General features: G+C 43.5%; 5 protein-coding genes across 7 annotated transcripts; 2 read left to right on the top strand and 3 right to left on the bottom strand.

Annotated features, from left to right (window-relative positions):
* Positions 1-25: 25 nt before the first annotated feature.
* On the top strand, positions 26-4348 carry ormdl1 (ORMDL sphingolipid biosynthesis regulator 1). The gene is made up of 5 exons (XM_034561220.1): positions 26-70; positions 177-435; positions 1503-1682; positions 2883-3034; positions 3352-4348. The coding sequence occupies exons 3-5, from the start codon at positions 1509-1511 to the stop codon at positions 3485-3487; spliced, it is 462 nt and encodes a 153-aa protein (XP_034417111.1). The 5' UTR covers positions 26-70; positions 177-435; positions 1503-1508; the 3' UTR covers positions 3488-4348.
* Positions 4349-4493: 145 nt separating this feature from the next.
* adat3 (adenosine deaminase tRNA specific 3) lies at positions 4494-8884 on the bottom strand. The gene is made up of 2 exons (XM_034561214.1): positions 8802-8884; positions 4494-6128 (listed from the first exon to the last, which is right to left on the bottom strand). The coding sequence occupies exon 2, from the start codon at positions 6110-6112 to the stop codon at positions 5063-5065; it is 1050 nt and encodes a 349-aa protein (XP_034417105.1). The 5' UTR covers positions 6113-6128; positions 8802-8884; the 3' UTR covers positions 4494-5062.
* On the bottom strand, positions 6977-8887 carry alkbh6 (alkB homolog 6). 2 transcript variants are annotated; one of them, XM_034561215.1, is made up of 2 exons: positions 8802-8887; positions 6977-8055 (listed from the first exon to the last, which is right to left on the bottom strand). In XM_034561215.1, the coding sequence occupies exons 1-2, from the start codon at positions 8836-8838 to the stop codon at positions 7343-7345; spliced, it is 750 nt and encodes a 249-aa protein (XP_034417106.1). In that variant the 5' UTR covers positions 8839-8887; the 3' UTR covers positions 6977-7342. The 2 variants fall into 2 exon arrangements, with proteins under 2 accessions (XP_034417106.1, XP_034417107.1); XM_034561216.1 differs by having other exon boundaries at positions 6977-8052; positions 8802-8884.
* osgepl1 (O-sialoglycoprotein endopeptidase-like 1) lies at positions 8738-12199 on the top strand. Its single transcript, XM_034561213.1, has 7 exons — positions 8738-9512; positions 9600-9987; positions 10084-10288; positions 10650-10798; positions 11069-11199; positions 11289-11360; positions 11445-12199. The coding sequence occupies exons 1-7, from the start codon at positions 9301-9303 to the stop codon at positions 11527-11529; spliced, it is 1242 nt and encodes a 413-aa protein (XP_034417104.1). The 5' UTR covers positions 8738-9300; the 3' UTR covers positions 11530-12199.
* A 33-nt stretch (positions 12200-12232) lies between these two features.
* fkbp7 (FKBP prolyl isomerase 7) lies at positions 12233-16740 on the bottom strand. Of its 2 annotated transcripts, none has more exons than XM_034561218.1 (4): positions 16039-16740; positions 15608-15759; positions 14177-14304; positions 12233-13083 (listed from the first exon to the last, which is right to left on the bottom strand). In XM_034561218.1, exons 1-4 carry the CDS (start codon positions 16254-16256, stop codon positions 12922-12924), a joined length of 660 nt encoding a protein of 219 aa, XP_034417109.1. In that variant the 5' UTR covers positions 16257-16740; the 3' UTR covers positions 12233-12921. The 2 variants fall into 2 exon arrangements, with proteins under 2 accessions (XP_034417109.1, XP_034417110.1); XM_034561219.1 differs by lacking the exon at positions 12233-13083 and adding an exon at positions 13092-14071.
* Positions 16741-17605: the final 865 nt, after the last annotated feature.

Here is a 17605-nt window from a genome sequence, read left to right as displayed (position 1 = left end):
ATTGGTCAGAAGGGACCGGAAGGCAGTTCCGTGTTTCCTGTGTAAATGTACCCTGTGTTTAGACTAGAAGGTACACCTTTCGTTACGGGTTAATTAGAAAGCTACCCTTTTTTTGTTGGCTACGTCACGCCAAAAAACAAACGCGGACAGCCTCTAACCACCTCTTTACTTTTCAGGCACATTTGATCCAAACGCCAACGCGAACGCCTGGTTCGTGCAACTCGTCGGCGTCGGGGCACAGCCTGAGAAAGGGGAGTGCAGGGCATCGTGTGGCCCACTCAGATCCCTTTTTTCGGAACCACGACTACTTCCGCTCAGGACAGTCTAACGACGTGCCCGTCTGCGCTCGGGACCCGCTCACGTCAACAAGGACATAAACATTTCTCTCCGTAGCGGTTTGTTTCGACACCTACCTCCACTGCTCGCTACCTACTCGTAAGTTGGCACGAGGGGGGGGGGCGTTAAATGTGACGCTTTTAACCACACGACTTTACGTAATGACGCTGAACGGCTCGGTTTAGAACAGCGGTGCTTTGGTCCGGGCTATGTACTGGTGACGTCTCTCGTGTGTGTGTGTGTGTGTGTGTGTGTGTGTACACACATCTCTCTTAAAACATCAGCTCCCATTAGGAAGAAGTTTCATCAGCTCTATTTGATGTATTTGTGCAACTAAAAGGTAACGTTACGTAAGCAGTACATTTGTAGCTGTTTATATATATATATATATATATATATATATATATATATATATATATATATCGCACCAAAGCATCCCATAATATATCAGTATGTAAATAATGTCCCAATAATATTCTTTCCAGTGGTCGCACTTTCTACAGTTGTTTTCAGTCAGGCTAAATGTTAGGAGACTTACATGTTGTTCTAAAGTCATGAAGATTATGTATTGTCATGCATACACACACGCACACACTTACACTTATTGTAAATGGAATGTGGAAGAACTGTATCATTTGAGCTTTAATAACTGCAACTGTTTGTTTTCTTTAATCCTGTCTGGCAGCCCAAAAGTCTGCCTGAGGCTAAAGTTCAATAAGATTGCACAAGGTGTTTTTTTAATTTATTTATTTTCTTGCTGTCACATTTAGACTGGCCGTGGAGGTCAAAGTGCTTCAGCGGCATTTGCATTGTATAATCTGTATCGTCATATTAAGGAAATTGTAAATGATGCACTTCTGTTGTCCTGCGCAGGTAATCTGTGTATATTTGATATTTCCCTTCGCTCCTTAATATTGTTACAGGATTGTGGTATTCAGAGCATTTGAAGCTCTTTAAGTACTTGGACACAGCAACAAAGACAATGGGGGAAAATAATGTTTAACCTTTTTTAAGTAAAAAAAAAAAGTTTGACCCCACTGATGAACGTTTACTCTTAATATCACTACTTCTACTTTACCGTCAACACCAATCACTACTTGTTGAAGTAGGGGTTAAGAGTGAAGAAACTTGACTTGTGATCAAATGTATGCATTTTCCATCCACAGACCAGAATGAATGTGGGTGTGGCACACAGTGAGGTGAACCCAAACACCCGGGTCATGAACAGTCGAGGCATCTGGCTGACCTACGCGCTCGGTGTTGGAATACTTCACATTGTGCTCTTGAGCATTCCCTTCTTCAGTGTGCCCGTGGTGTGGACTCTCACTAATGTTATACACAACTTTGTAAGTTACCATCCTCTCACAGCTTTTTATTTTTTATTTTTTTCTGAACACGACGACGACGTCAAGACAAATTAATCTCCCCCTGCATGCTCAGCCCGGCGTATGTTACTTTCTGCATCGCTCGTTAAGATGTGCTTTTATTTTCGGCCGCCTGACGCGTGACATAACGATAGTTTTCCCCACTCCGCATCAGGTCTGTGGACACAACTGGCCTTTTCATTGTTTACACGGCTGGAACTCAAATGAATAAATAAAGTCTGTGTGTGTGTGTGTGACGTCATCAAGTAGTGCAAGTTCGAAGCAGTCGACGAGGATTGTGTATCCTCGCCAATACGTAAGGCTATTAACTGCAACGGCTACGGTCAACTGTAGCCTTTTGTTTGCGACACAATACAACTGCAGTGTGCCGATTAGGCCTTGGCCGCACTTCAGCATTTTTAGTTGTGGAAAAAGAAACTTCTTTTCCCTCCGTGATGCAGGTTTTCCCATTTTTAAAGCTGCATTCTTGTTGTTTTGACAAGAGGCATGAAACTGTGAACGAGTTGTCATGGCTAAGATAGTTTACCAGGCAATGCGTCTGCGTCATCTCGTCTTTTTTTTATTTATCGAGAGCCCATAAGCACCCGGCAGGAGCTGTGTTGTTTCTGTTTTAGACACCAAAACTCTTGCAGCGACCCAGAGTTTAAAAAATATATAATTATTATAGCAAAGTAAACCGTTTTGTTCACAGCCAGAATCTTTGAATACAAAATATCTCCGGACCAGTGTGATTTGTCTTTTCACAACATATCTTTAGGCTCCGGTCTGAGACAATGAATTAAGTCTCTTTTCACACACACACAGTCAATCCTATTCTAAGTCCAGGGATATGAGATTCACAGTCGAATGTCCGTTGTACACACTAACTAATGTTTACACTCGAGAATGACGCGCGACTACTCTTTACCAAAAAAAAAATGTGACCACATTGTGTCTTTTTCTTTTAGCCTTTATCCCGGGACTAATAAAGCTTTTCACACTGATGCAGTCCAGTGAGAAACGCCCGTTAGATAAATAAGTGATCGAACTCCTCTTTCACATTTTAGAATTTCCATATGTATTTTTGTAAGTTACAGTGGGGTGGGGGGAATAAAAAAAACGTAAAGGAAACTTAATCAGGCTGCAGGCACTGCACTACCGGCTGTGTTTTTGTCTCTACAGGGAATGTATGTCTTTATGCATGCGGTGAAAGGCACACCCTTTGAGACCCCTGACCAAGGAAAAGCCAGACTTCTCACACATTGGGAACAGCTTGACTACGGCGTGCAGTTCACTTCATCTAGAAAGTTCTTCACCATCTCCCCAATCATTCTGTATGTATTATAAATCGCATGATTCTGTCTGATTTACACTGATTTAGACGCGGATGCAGGAAACATTTTTATAGTCAAATCCTGGGTCATCCCCACTTCACTACCAGACGTTTAAAAAAAAAAAAGAAGCATTTCTTCATCATCGCTAAAGATGTTGATCACGACAACAGCAATTTTTATAATCGCATTCAGGCAATTGTTCTTCACACCCTTTTTGTTTTGTCTTTCTGCCTATTTCATTTTATTTATTTTTTTAAATGAAGTGATGTCACGGTTTATTTATTTATTTTTTTAATTCACCCGTTTTTGTTTCGCAGATACTTCCTGGCGAGCTTCTACACAAAGTATGACACGACGCACTTCGTCATAAACACTGCCTCTCTTTTGAGCGTTCTGATCCCCAAGCTGCCACAACTACACGGAGTGAGAATCTTCGGCATCAACAAGTATTAATTTATCGTAAATGCTGTGGCCCACAGCAACGGACGTTGAAATGTCTGCACCGCAGACGTGTGTGTACTACGGTTTGTGTAAACGTCACTGTCGTCGTTTAGGTATATCAGGTTTAAGAGGAAATGTTTCAAATAAACAAAAGAGTAGGTTTGTAGGTGACAGGATGCCATATGCATTACTAACTTATGTGAATATTTAACAATGTTTTTTTTTTTGTGTGTGGCCTGCATAGACCCTGGGCTGGCCCAGGAATCGGTGAGGCTTCTTCTTTTCTTTTCTTTTTTGGTTGAGTTTTGTTTAGTTTTTTTTCTTTCTTTGCCCTCAAATTCATACACGGCAACACAAATTGTGAGCGCGAGTCCGTTTTTTCGGGCCACAGAGGTGTCCCTACATGTATTTTTCAAAGATGTTTACGTCGTAAGGGTAGGGGCCTGTGGCTCATCAGTTTATTGGTACACTCTCATTTTGTAATGGTGTGTCAAAACGTACACATGCCGAGTGAAGAATAGAATCACACTCTTTATTTGCACGATTTCCTTGGTATGTGAATCTTTATCTCGTTTGTAACTCAAAACAGGGCGAGGCCGTCTCGTTGTACAGTTTTTTTTTTGTGTGTGAATATTATGTCCTGTATGTTTAAAAGAAGAAAGCCCTGTGTAGAAATGAGACACATTGTTGTTGTCTGGCTAAGTGTTTACTGAGGGAGGTCGACAGTATCTCTGTGATCAACTTACATTTATGTAGCTGCTCTATTTTAGATTGACTTTTTGCTATCATCAAGGCAGCTAGTCTTACTTGGTTTGGCCGTAGCTCTTGATATTTCTTGTTCCTAATCTTATTAAAACGTTTGTGCCCTCGGAAGCGTTTCATCTCTTGCTGTAGAAGCACGTTTATGGAATAATAAGTGTGTAATTCCCACGTGAGAAACGTCAATTCATTTGAGGATTCTCTCAGACTATCAGAGAATCTGGGTTCATGAGGAAAGACATTGACGCCAGCCTAAACCTCTGTTTAACACGCAGTTTAATAGATTTGGACCTGCATAACACACAGAAGTGTTGGAATCAATCAAAATGCATAAATAAAAATTGTATACAGCATAGTTAAAACATGTTAATGCCATTCCCATGCTTTACAAGTTGCTGGATACTTTCAGATTCACAGTTATCTTTAAAGTCTGTTGAAATGGCAAACTGCTTCTCCAATTTTTACAGAATGTGTAAAAGCTGCAAGTCGATGTGAGAAAACCACGTCAAGTTCTTTATTTTAGCCGGTAGGTGTCAACAGCTGTAGACGTGAACACAAATAAACCAGCTGCAGTGAAGACAAGAGAATAAAGTCTTGAAGATAAACACTGAATTTCAGTAACAATTCAGTTTATTGAGCCATCTTTGAACAACCAATTTAATTATTAACATTTATAATGCTAATGTCGTAGTCAGATTCGGGTTTGTGACTTGTTAATCCTTCCAACGAGCCTGGAAGTCAGAAAGGTCACCTGGATTGAATGATTAAAAACTTTAATTAAAATAAATGTGTGTGTAAAACATTGGTTTCGTCCTGTAGTAGACTCTGTTAATTATCCCTCTCTCTTTGAACGTGGCTGCCGAGTCCCTTCAGACCCTCACACTGCTCGCCCATCACGCCCTTGTAAACCTCAAAGTGATGGTTCAAATCCTTCCGAGAGTGGATTTTATATTTGGTCCCAATGGCCCCGTCGGCAGAGGCGGTCCCGTAGAAGACGCGACCGATCCGGGAGTGCACCAGCGCCATGGCGCACATGACGCACGGTTCCCGGGTCACGTAAAGGTCATACCCGGTGCAGATGTACGGCTGGGCGCTCGCCTCCGCACCCGCGGCGCTCTGAACGGCGTCCGGCGTTGGCGAAGTGAATTGGCAAGCGGGGTACCCGTCAAAGGCGGAACATCCGCCGCCCTGGCTCCGGGCCACGAGGTCGATGCAGACCATGACCGCGTGGTGAAGGGGGTGGTCCCCTCTGCAGTCGTGGCCCACCGCGACGATGCGCTCCGTCGCCGGGTCGACCGCCGCGGCCCCCACGGCCTCCATTCCCAACTCGGCCGCCGCTCTGGCGGCAGTCAAAGCGGCAGTCATGTACGCGTGCATCCTGGCTTTCTGGAGCGGGCTGAAGAGCTCTCCTCTCAGGGCGACGGTCACCTGTTTGTCCTCGTGAAAGGACGTGGGCCAGTATTTGCTCGCCAGCTCAAACTGGGGTCGGGTCAAGGGGGCACGTGCCGGGACCTTGACCACAAAAGGTTCTCCTAATCCGTCGCGTCCGACGCCGTCTGAGGGGAGCAGGGAGTTGATGCTCGCCACCTCGAGGTCCGGTGCGTCACTGACGAGGCACACAAGGACCTCCAGAGGATGAGGACTGCCCTTCTCCCGGACCGCCCGCACCCTCTTGACGTGCTGGAGGCCACTCAGCGGGTAGAGGCCGTTCAGCTCCCGGAGAAGTCGAGAGGCCTCTCTCTTGTCGACGATGGGCGCTGCAAAAGCCTCAATCAGCTCGACGTCTTGGGACTGCCGATCCGACAGGACCGGATACGCGACCCAGGAGGCCGGGTCGCACGCGGCGGACCCTTTCCGGCGTTTCGTCTGCGGCTCCATTGTTTTCGGTGTTCTCCTGCGAAATATGATTTCACACCAGAGTTACAACAAAGTTGGCGCATCTTCTGACCAGAGCACACGACGACAAAGCGTTTTTTTTGTTGTTGTTCAGGACAGAAACTAAGCCCGCTTTAGCCCAAAAGACCTTTTGAGCTGGTTGTATCAAAACATGAACAAGCCAGTTGTAACTTAACAGATAAAAGTGGACCTGAAATGTATCCTTTAGCCAATTTTCTGTAATAAGTGAGGAGGAATTTGGATGTTCTACTTGATTTCTCAAGTAAAATGCAGCTAAATGTTACGCGTCATCTGAAACACGCAGATTTTAATACCATTCAGACGCTTAGTTGAAGTAAAAACCGATAGTGTTGAGGCCGATATTGATATCCACACCTGAGGGTTTCAACAAATACCATGAAGGATATTAATTCAACTCAGTTTATTTTGTATAGCCCAATATCACAAATTTGCCTCAGAGGGCTTTACAATCTGTACACATACGACATCCCTGACCTTTGACCTCACATCGGATCAGAATATTAGCCATTATTCTTTTTTTTAAATGTGTATTCATAAATAATTAAAAGCTGTGGCCAATATTATTTAGTGGAGCAGAACACTAAAACTAAAATCGTCAGTGTTCCCTTAAGGAACAAAGTAAGTAATGGTGTCAATGGAGTTTCTTGATTCCCTCAAAACATGTCTTTGGCATTTATTTACTGCAATTCATGGCTACTTATCTGCCGACGCAATGCATCGGTGAAAGTCTGAAATCAACCACTTGTATATCGGACGGACTTCTATTTGTAGCCGTTAAATAAATAGGTAAACAATGCGCAGGCCTACAAAGGACACAACCAATAATGATTTTAGATCCATTTTTATGTATTTAACGAATCAACTGAATAATGATTACAGTCATTCATCAATTACTAACACACATCCTAAAGAAACCATTCTTCCTCTGTAGACGTTTGCGACACAGATCCCACACGTACTCCCTTAAAATGCATTTTGAGAATGAAACCACGGTTGACACAATTTCAAGTTGCCACCCTCTCGGTATTGTCGTCTTTGATAATGTCCACAAAAAAAAGTCACTTGAGGCACCACAGATATTTAACCAAGCTAGAAGTGATGGATTACGGGTGAAATGCACCTCACAAAGCAGCCTGGGGGAGACAGATGTAGCACGTGGAACCAAGACAAACGATCAGGCCATCGTGCTCTTCACTTCCTCCCCAGCACAAGCGTTGTCTTCATGACTTTGGGCACATGCCGTATGGTCAGTGACACTCTGGTGCCTCGGGCCAGCGTCTCTCCCGGCACGGCCCCGGCGGCGGACAGGTTCGCCACCGTGTCCGTCAGCGTGTCGTGGCTGCGAGGCCGGATGCCGTGAAGGAGTCGCCGGTACATTTCCTCCTGGAGGATCAGGAGACTTCGAGGCTTCACCAGCAGGGACAAGAGGAAGCGGTTCTCCTCCGTCTGGGGCGACGCGTCGCCCTCCTGGACGCCGACCGGCGCGTAGAAGTCCAGGAGGGTGTGAGAGCCCAGGCTGACGGTGGTGACGGTAGGGTGGTACAGAGGGCCGTCTTCATGAGGCATGATCCCTTCCCCTTCTTTATACTCATTCACCAACACGTGATTGGCGGTTTTCCCACCGAACGCACCGAGAGAGGAAATCTTCTCGCAGTACGTCCGGAGCCAGTCGGGCATCTTTTCCGCCAGCATGCCCCTGGGGTGCGGTAACCCTCCCCAGTTCTGAAGCCTTCTGCCTGACAGCTGAGTCCATTTAGTTTTGGGGGACTTGTACACCTGCTGTTGAAGATAAGACTCCTCGTCTTCCGATATGAAATCTGGGATGTAATACACTGTTGGCGGGGCGTCGTTTACCACAAACTGCTTCAAGTCCTCCACAATACAAGCTGGGTGTTCCATGCCTCCTTGAGGAAAGTCAACATGAAATGTTTGTTAAAACCCAAGAGTGAAAGACTGACTGAAAATCTACCAGAAACACCTCAAGTGTGCATTAATACGTTACAGGTTATCCAATCAGCAGGACGTCCCTCATCAAATACAGCAATAATATTTCCTTGCATGTTGACGGGACGTGGCAACATTTAGCTCCCTCAAACGCTGCACACCATTAAACGGGTACTGGTTCGTTTTTTTCTGCAGGTAAAAAGCCAGTCTGCGACAGAGAAATCACATCTAGTAAAAGCACGTACGAGTGAGTGTAATGGTGCCTTCCTCGTTGTAGTAATTAGGAATATTCTCGTGTTAAAAACCGATTATACTCGCATCCAAATAAAGTGTTTTTGAACCCCTCAAAATAGCAGGTTTATAGCAGGAATTCTCTATTAATCACTCAAGTCGCCGTTGAGTGATTAATAACATAACATGTACGTATTGTAAATTAGTATTGTATTACAGCTACACAACTTCAGGAAATACATCAGCAACTCTGCAACCTTACTAACAATGCACTACAATGCCTGGGTTATTATATATATATTGTTTTAACGTCAGAGTTCCGTATTTCCGGTAACCCTGAAGGCAGCACAGCCACATTCCCAATACAAGGAAAGGGCTCATTTCTGAACCTGCGCCATGTAGGCGACACACACACACACACACACCTAAAAGAGGACACGGTTTGTATTTTAAGTGACACAAAAATCAACGTTACCTCCTTCGACACTAATGAAAATACCGTTGTTGGTCATCAAGCCCAGTCAGTCACTCGACTCCATGCTTAACGTTACATCCTGGTGCAGCTGACTAAAATGTCCCCACCCAGAGATATCACTTCCAAACAGATATTGGACCCGTGCTTTGTTTTTTCTAAACAGCTTCTCAAATGATTGCCCGTTTTAAAAGAAGTATACGTTTGACGGGTACGACGTGATGTTCTTCCCGTATTGTTGTGAGTGTCCAGACGTCTGCACTTAAATCTTAGGTCACAAACTTGCCGCACACGGACTTATTTACATGTGACGCAGCCACACGGCTTCATAGCGCGAGGTATCAGTGCAGAAAGACTACAGAGGACACTTTGAGTACTTTGAGTTTGTCCTGAGACCGTCTCTGATACCGTTATGGGTTTAAAAATCAATGGGAAATGGAGGTGAGGTCACCTTAAGTTATTATGACTATTTAACCTCGCAGCTGGCTAGAGGGCAAAGGTCATGACCATGCTCCCTACACAAGTGAAGTGTCTGCACAGGCTGCTACAGCTTAAGCACATATGTTGGTGCCCTACGTCGCTCGGAAAAGCACCTTCCTCCAGACTGGTTTTGGGCATCGAGACGAGCTGCGACGAGACTGGAGCTGCTGTGCTGGACGAGACGGGCCACATACTGGGGGAGTCTCTCCACTCACAGAAAGAAGTTCACCTGAGGTGAGAGTCAGACCTGTGTGTGGATCTTTGCTTTAGAGATTATGCTTTTGACTGGTCTCCTTTTTTTTCTCCTCCTGAACGCTGCAGGACCGGCGGCATCATCCCCACCGTGGCACAGCAGCTCCACAGAGAAAACCTAGAGCGCGTGGTCCAGGAGGCTTTGGAGAGGAGCGCCGTGGACCCGAGCCGGCTCTCGGCCGTGGCCACCACCGTGAAGCCGGGCTTGGGCCCGAGCCTGGGCGTCGGCCTCGAGTTCAGTCGGAGGTTTGTGAGGCGGCACGACAAGCCCTTCATCCCCATCCACCACATGGAAGCCCACGCCCTGACCGTCAGGATGCTTCGGCCTGTCGCCTTCCCCTTCCTGGTCCTGCTGGTCTCCGGGGGTCACTCGCTTCTCGCCGTGGCTCGAGGAGTCAATGACTTCTTGCTCTTGGGCCACGCTCTGGACGAAGCTCCAGGGGACACACTGGACAAAGTGAGGCCTTTTTAATAACACTCAAACGTGGCTGTTTTGTTATGTCCAATTTGTGATTTGTAATCAAATGAAATGCTGTCTCTCGTGGATTCACAGGTGGCGAGACGTTTGTCCCTCATTAAACACCCGCGGTGCTCCACGCTGAGTGGAGGACAAGCTATTGAGCTTCTAGCAAAGGAGGGTGACCGGACGAGGTTCCCTTTCAGGACGCCTATGGGACAAACGTACGACTGCTGCTTTTCTTTCGCCGGGCTACGGAATCAAATCAACATGACGATAATGAAGAACGAGGCGGAGGAAGGTACCGAAAATGACCAGTAATCACATTCATAGACGTTTTTTTTCCTACAAAAGACATTTTGATTTGTCCAGCGCAGCTGTAACTCAAAAACATGAATTACTTTGAATAATCAGTCAAAAATGTCTGCTGTAAAACACATCTTAGATTTGTATTCTTTTGGTTTACATGTAAAACTGTCAGTTTGGGAGATTTGTTTTCATTTGCACACAAGAAAGACACTCTTAAAAATATTCAACCATTAGCATGCACTTGGCTGCTGTTGCTACTCACTCCTCAGTATTGTCACAAGTTGGCAGGAACTGTTGGCGAACTTCCTATCTAAATATGTTACATTCGTAACTTTTCCCCCTCCATCTTTTAGGTATAGAACAGGGGACACTGCTGTCATGTGTGAATGACATTGCAGCTTCGACGCAGCATACGGTTGCCTCTCACCTTGCAAAGCGAACACATCGCGCCATCTTGTTCTGCAAGGCCAACGGCCTGCTGCCATCAAACAGTCCCACCGTGGTGAGTTTTCTTACTTCAGGTTGTATTTTATTTTACTTATATTATAATTATATTTATAAAATAAATATATATGGGGGTCCCCATATAATCTCTATCTTGTCGGGGGATCCTTGGCTAAAAAAAGATTGAGAACTTCAGACAGGGGTAGGTGTGTCGGAAAGTACTTGGATGACAAGTAAAATATAGAATAACACCAGCCTCATCCTTTTAAATAAGAGAATACTGTGACTATAGATTGAAAGATGTCATCATGAACTCTTCTTTTGACAGGTGCTGTCTGGAGGAGTTGCAAGCAATGAGTATATCCGCAAGGCATTGACCGTCATCACCGACGCAACAGGACTCAGCTTGCTCTGTCCTCCAGCCAAGTTCTGCACCGACAATGGCGTGATGATCGCATGGTGTGTGTGTATTTATTGATTTCTCAGTGAATCCGATTGGAGGACCTTTGTCCGTCTGAGACAAACACACCTTTCTCTTTGTTCACCAGGAACGGCGTTGAACGCCTGAGAGAAGGGAAAGGGATACTTCCTCCAGATGTGGATGTCTCCTACGAGCCAAAGTAAGTCAACACTGAACCAAAGCCAGTGGAGATCAATCTGAGGTACAGATGTTACCATCAGCTCACATGCACGTTGTATTCCAGGGCACGGCTGGGTGTTGACATGACTGCACAGGTGAAGGCAGCCGCCATCAGGATGCCGTCAGTCAGGATGAAGATCCCCAGATGACACACTGTTGGCTTTTTTGTCACACTTTGAAGTACAGTGTATATACTATGTGTATATTACATAATAGTACATAATAGGTTTTCGTTGAATGGGCGACCAATACATATGCCAAAATAATTTGTTCTAATGACAAGACGGCAGCAACCATCTGAGGGCATGGAAGTGTTCACATTTTTAAAATGTATAAAGATTGTCTTTTTTTGCTGTATGCATGCACTTATATTTGATTATAGTTCCACAGAAAGCTGTTTTTTGCCACCTGAAAACAGAGCAGCCTAATTTTGTATGTAAATCCAGTTTGTCCCGCTTATTGTATGATCACCAAATACATTTGATTAATGTTTAATGGTCTCTTATATTAAAGGAGAACTGTAGAACATTAACAAAATATATACAGCTGTTAATGATATCGAGTAAACCCCATTAAATTGTCAAACCACTGTAATCTACAGAAGATACCATTCAATTGAGGTATACACTTGTTTGCTATTGGCTAAGCAGCACCCTCTAGTGGTTAGTTAACGTAAATGCTCCTCAGCAACCTACATCATACAAACACCTATAGAGCAACTAATGGCCTGAAATTAAACTACACATTCTCTTTTGAAAAAAAAAGTATAATCTTATTCAAAAGCCCATGAATGGTTTCAACCACCGAGAAAAATATGAATTACTTGTGACATACTACATTTTTCCACATACACTATGGTTTATTTCTTGTTACTTAAAAACAATTGTTCCAACTGGATACAATGACACTCACTGTTTGGACCACATTAAGATGTACACGCACACAACTTGTAAACATGTCTGACAAACCCCAACGTTTTATCATCAAACTGGTCAAACGCAGCCACAAATAGCGGCTTGTTCCTATTGGCCGTCCTCTCCGTACACCGGCGAGCTCCTTTCTCGTCTCTGGTTATCCTCTCAAATCTCATATGACAGTCAACTTATTCCAAATATTACGGTTTCCAAAGCCAAATATTCCACAATACTGTATATATATATTTTTATATATAAAAAACATTTATATATATATAAAAATATATATATTAAAAAAAATATACTGTATATAAAAAATACATTTATTTATATATTTTTTTCTTTCTCAAATGCGAAATGTAGTGGTATTTGCATAAAAGTGTACAGATGTGTTGGAGATGTGCTTTCATCGTTTAATATTTGGTATTAAAAGTTAGTGGCTAGATCCCATGTAGGTTGTTGTCATGGTTTCATCATCATTGTAGTGGACAACTGGTCAAAGTAATTTTTTACTGCTTCAGTATTTTTATAGGGTAAAAAAAACATCTGAGGGTGGATTTTTTTTTCCCGTGACCCATTAATGTTTTCCATCTTAATTGATCAAAAGTACAACGATAATTGCCAACACTAGAGCTCATCGTGATTATATATATTATACTCCTTGGCACTGATCACTCCGTCGGTGTCGCGGTCGCTCTTTCGGAATATATCCGCCATTATCTTCTCGTAGAACGCGTCGTCGCGTGGCTTCCCAGATTTTTCATACTCCAGTTTCAAGTATGCTTTGACCTGTAAATAAAAAGCATTTCATCGTTACAAGCAACATACATCGGTAATAATTGAGACTGTAAATGGTATGTGCCGTCAACGACTGAGTCTTCTTTAAGGCTAGTTATACTTATTAATTATTATAATTCTTGGGATGAGCAAACGTTTTTGGTCGCTATAAAATTGGCTTCCTTTGTGGTTTGCAGTACCAATACTGTCCTTTACTTTGTTTTGACACTACTGAAAAGAATCAGAGAGCCATGGCAGTAAATAAATTAAAGCTAAAGTGATTTATGGATTTTTATGACGTGAGATAATGAGATCAGGAACGAGCGTGGCCTTCAGTCTCACTGAGGTTACTTTGGGGTTGGATTGCTTCATTCTTTATATACGCGGTTATGAAAGCAAAATCACGTAGTTTAGCTAAAGATTCACTGGGATGTGTTTTTTTTGTTCCTGCTAATGATCAGTTTGAAAAATAATAATACCCACAACTAAAAAAAAATCACCCGACTATCTGACAGTCAGGACAGAAAGAACCAAAAAAATACACTTAAAAAAAAAACTCCGGCTCACATTCGACAGACGTCTCTTTCCCATCGTCTTACGACTGTCTGTCCACTTCAATAGCCTCCATTTTAAATTGGTTGGTCCTAAAATGCACTTATAGCCAAATCCAGAGTTATTTTCTTCCTCCGTTCAGGAGAATGAGCCCTAATTTTATACTCAGACTAAAACAGGAACGAACAGAGCCCCGCTTTCAACGCTGTACCCAGGTCTCCTTCTACATCCACGCTCCCGTCTCCTTATAAGCTCTGTAATCTGTACGTACATTCCTCATCCACCTTTGCATCTCCTATGACAAAGTAGGACTGTCCTCTTTCCCCCAAACAGAAGGGAACATTACGTTGTTCCTTTACAGGACTGGAGGCACCGTCTGTCTTTACGCCTGGCGGCCTCGGCTCTCTGGTGACATTTGATTACAGCATCCATGGGGAACATGTACACACTGCACAGGAAGAGTAACCAGTGTTTAAAAGAGGCCTCGCAGCTCTTCTTTTTGCACGTTAATCCAACCATAGTTATCGTCTTTCCTTTCCTGAGCTATGATTACCTCAGCCTTCGTGAGACTTCTGTCACTATCCAGGTCCATCTGTCCGAAAGCCTCCATGCTGCGTGGTCCCCTGGAAACCGAGTAGACCTCCACCTCAAAGACCACCGTGGCATTGGGCGGGACAGGATCTACGTCATCGGGGAGGGAACAACAGCGCGTCAAGATTCTAAAAGACCACATGGCAAGTACAACGGCGTAACCATGGAACCCATACTGATCATTGCAGCTCGTGAGATTGGCGATGGGCAACTCGGCGCTGTGAGGAGCTCTCGGGACTCTTACATTTTTCTTCCTCTGAGAGCTTAAATTAGCTCTCAGAGGAAAGAAGGTTGGAGACCGCTGCCCTACCGTGTCGGGGTGGACATTTAATGCGTTTATGTGGTTAGTGCTTCTGCTACATATTCAGATAAAACAGCCACTAACTACAGAAATTAATGAATCTTAGCGTAGCGCTGATTTGGCATCAAGAGCGAAAGGCCCTTCAGGCATGTGGCATTAGTCCAGGAAGAAAGGAAAAGTAATGTCAGTAGAGCAACATGCTTAATTAAAAGCTGCTCATCTTTACTGGTGGTCCCATTGCAGCTGGACAAGAGAGGGGGTGTTTACCTGTGAGCCCTCGAGAGGTTTACATGTATGTAACTGTAAAGCAAACTGAACGCATGCACTCTCAAGCAAAGCAATTTCAAAACAATCCTCCAGAGTGAAAAATAGTGAAATCCGCTGATTTAAAAACGTGAAAATGCAGAATCCCAGGGCTGTGCAACACCCCACAGTCCGATCGCAGCATTCAGTGCATTTATGAACAAGGGAGAGGTTTGCAACGCGCATCAGCTGTTAGTTTTTGTGAAAGCACTCCAATGCATGCGAGAAGAAGAAGAGACCTTTGAACCCTTTGTGCATGCCGACGGTGCATGCCATGGAGGGGGGAGGGGAGGTGAGTAGCAAACACCCCGATGATGCCGTGATGAAGCGCTGTGAAAGAACACAAGACAGCATGACGGCAGCTCCTCCAGCAGAGACAATATCACACAATAATCACTTTAAGTACGACAACACATTTTAAAAATTGCGTGGCGATGTAACTTTGATACTAATCGAAAGAAAGCACAGGTTCACTAATCACATGGAGCGCTAACCTGAACAGTTGTAGTGACATAATCAGGGTTATCTTGGGTGTCTAAAGAAAATCATATCACGTTGCATTATGGGAAGTTTAGGATCCAGTGTGCTTAAGAGTCTGAACCGTACTTGGGGCTTAAAAAAAACCTTTTAACGTAATGTCGTTTTGTGTAAATCTAGGGTTTAGCATTGTACGGATGCTCATGATGTTCTGTCCAGAGCTGGTAAACAGAATCAAACTTAAAGCAATACAAAATGTACGGTTTAGCAATGGGCGACGTAAACCCCCTGCTGTGTATTGCATTCACTTACCTTTGCCTTGTGCTCCGAAGGCCAGGCCAGGAGGAACAGTTATTTTTCGTTTCTCTCCAGGACACATGTTTTCCATCCCTTTATCCAGGCCCTTGATGACTTGTCCGACGCCCAGCACAAACCACTGAGGGTGCCCGGCTTTGTCTGATCGACTGAAACAAAACAGTAGAAAAAAACAACACACAAACAACATCCTGTCAAGGACCATCGATCCAACTGAGGACTGTTGGAAACTCTGCACGTCATTTAGGTCACTCTGAAATAAGGGCACACCTTCCCATAGCATGCAATGTGACATGATAGCTACACAATCATATTAATAATGCTAATAATACATTAATAAAGTGTCTTTCCATATGCATGTGGGCTTTCACTGTCTCATTAGGCTTGTAGAGATAATATATCTTTTTTCTCCCCCTCAAACCACCCACCTGCAGTAGAACTGAGAACCATCTGTGGCGAGGAACCCGTCGTAGTGGACGTTCAGCAGATCTCCTCGTTTACTCTTTTGAGTGCACTCCTCGGGCTTGAACAACACCTCGATCTGGACCTCGCCGTCCGGCTCGGCCGCGGACGCCAAAACGCACCACGAGCTGAGCTGTAAAGACACAAAGAGGCACAGCGTGCAGCCCACGAGCCTCCACATCATGCCGCCAGCCTGTGTATTCGTGGCAACTTCTCGGAGTGACGTTTATACACAGCGCAGGACGTGGAGAGCTGCTGCTGCATTGAAACCTTTGAGCCCTGAATCTAGACTGTCAGGGATTTCTCCCCCCTCGTTCGGCAAATCCCACCTCCTTCACTGTAATTGGCCCAAACCCTGAACTTCCTTTAGCTCATTGGATTAGAGAAGCTTGCTGTGGTTTGCAGCCTGACAGACAAAACTAAGAGCAGCAATAACTTCCGAGTACTTTCATTTAATCACAAACAGCTATGGCTGTATAACTGGAAGTGAGAAATATGGTAAAAAGTGAAAAACTCTACACGTGAAGATTATACATACGTATAACTGCTGTAAAACAAAACAATTAAAATACTTATGCATAAAGTCTGAGATGCATTGGAATCAAATATGCATAGTATAAGTACAACTGTATAACACACGACAAAAAGAATTTCCTATGCTAAAATCTGAAGTCTGAAAATGGCTAAAAATGGCTGAAGATACCAAAAAGGGAAACTTCCTGCTGAAAAGTGTCGAAGCACAAAAACATTGACCTGAATTGGAGACAATCCTTGTAGTGGAAATGTATAACAGGAAAAGATGGAAGCAAAACTCTACCATCTAAATAATCAATACTGTATCCTACTTTGTCAAGACACATATACGTATATATGCATATACATATATATGCATATATACATATATATGCATCCTGTCAAGGACCATATATGCATATACATGCATATACATATATGCGCATATACATATATACGCATATACATATGGATATACATATATATGCATACATGCATATATGTATATATGCATATATACATATACGCATATATGTATATATGCATATACATATACGTATATATGCATATACATATATATACGTATATATGCATATACGTATATATATATATACATATATATGCATATACATATATACGCATATACATATATACGCATATACATATATACGCATATACATATATACATATATATGCGCATATATGTATATAGGCATATACATATACATATATATGCATATACGCATATACGTATATACATGTATATATACATGTTGGCCCTCTGCACAACGCCCCCTCCCTTCCTCCTCCACCCCCAGCCTGGACTCCTAGTAATGTGTGTTTTAATAAAATTAAAAAAATTACTACTTGGATCCTGAATTTCCCTTAGGGGATCAATAAAGTACTTATCTATCCATCTATACATACATACACTGAGCATGAGACAGATTTGAGTAGTTCAATCTTTACTGGCAACAGATGTGGCACTTTAAACTACACTATGATGGAGTAAAAGTTGAA

This window comes from Cyclopterus lumpus, chromosome 21 (genome assembly GCF_009769545.1).
Source record: "Cyclopterus lumpus isolate fCycLum1 chromosome 21, fCycLum1.pri, whole genome shotgun sequence".
NCBI lineage: Eukaryota > Metazoa > Chordata > Actinopteri > Perciformes > Cyclopteridae > Cyclopterus > Cyclopterus lumpus.
Note: the sequence above shows the minus strand (reverse complement) of the source record. Positions and strands in the feature narration are given on the sequence as shown.

What these genes read in the sequence shown, in the direction of transcription:
- fkbp7 (XM_034561218.1), bottom strand. Translation starts at nt 16,256, where the DNA reads ATGATGTGGAGGCTCGTGGGCTGCACGCTGTGCCTCTTTGTGTCTTTA. An exon ending in GGTTCTCAGTTCTACTGCAG is followed by an intron (nt 15,760 to 16,038) that starts GTGGGTGGTTTG and finishes GTTTTGTTTCAG; the next exon opens with TCGATCAGACAAAGCCGGGC. An exon ending in GAAGTCTCACGAAGGCTGAG is followed by an intron (nt 13,084 to 14,176) that starts GTAATCATAGCT and finishes TTTTATTTACAG; the next exon opens with GTCAAAGCATACTTGAAACT.
- ormdl1 (XM_034561220.1), top strand. Translation starts at nt 1,509, where the DNA reads ATGAATGTGGGTGTGGCACACAGTGAGGTGAACCCAAACACCCGGGTC. An exon ending in CTAATGTTATACACAACTTT is followed by an intron (nt 1,683 to 2,882) that starts GTAAGTTACCAT and finishes TTGTCTCTACAG; the next exon opens with GGAATGTATGTCTTTATGCA. An exon ending in ACCATCTCCCCAATCATTCT is followed by an intron (nt 3,035 to 3,351) that starts GTATGTATTATA and finishes TTTGTTTCGCAG; the next exon opens with ATACTTCCTGGCGAGCTTCT.
- adat3 (XM_034561214.1), bottom strand. Translation starts at nt 6,112, where the DNA reads ATGGAGCCGCAGACGAAACGCCGGAAAGGGTCCGCCGCGTGCGACCCG.
- osgepl1 (XM_034561213.1), top strand. Translation starts at nt 9,301, where the DNA reads ATGACCATGCTCCCTACACAAGTGAAGTGTCTGCACAGGCTGCTACAG. An exon ending in CAGAAAGAAGTTCACCTGAG is followed by an intron (nt 9,513 to 9,599) that starts GTGAGAGTCAGA and finishes TGAACGCTGCAG; the next exon opens with GACCGGCGGCATCATCCCCA. An exon ending in CAGGGGACACACTGGACAAA is followed by an intron (nt 9,988 to 10,083) that starts GTGAGGCCTTTT and finishes GTGGATTCACAG; the next exon opens with GTGGCGAGACGTTTGTCCCT.
- alkbh6 (XM_034561215.1), bottom strand. Translation starts at nt 8,838, where the DNA reads ATGACCAACAACGGTATTTTCATTAGTGTCGAAGGAG. An exon ending in TTTCATTAGTGTCGAAGGAG is followed by an intron (nt 8,056 to 8,801) that starts GTAACGTTGATT and finishes ACTTTCCTCAAG; the next exon opens with GAGGCATGGAACACCCAGCT.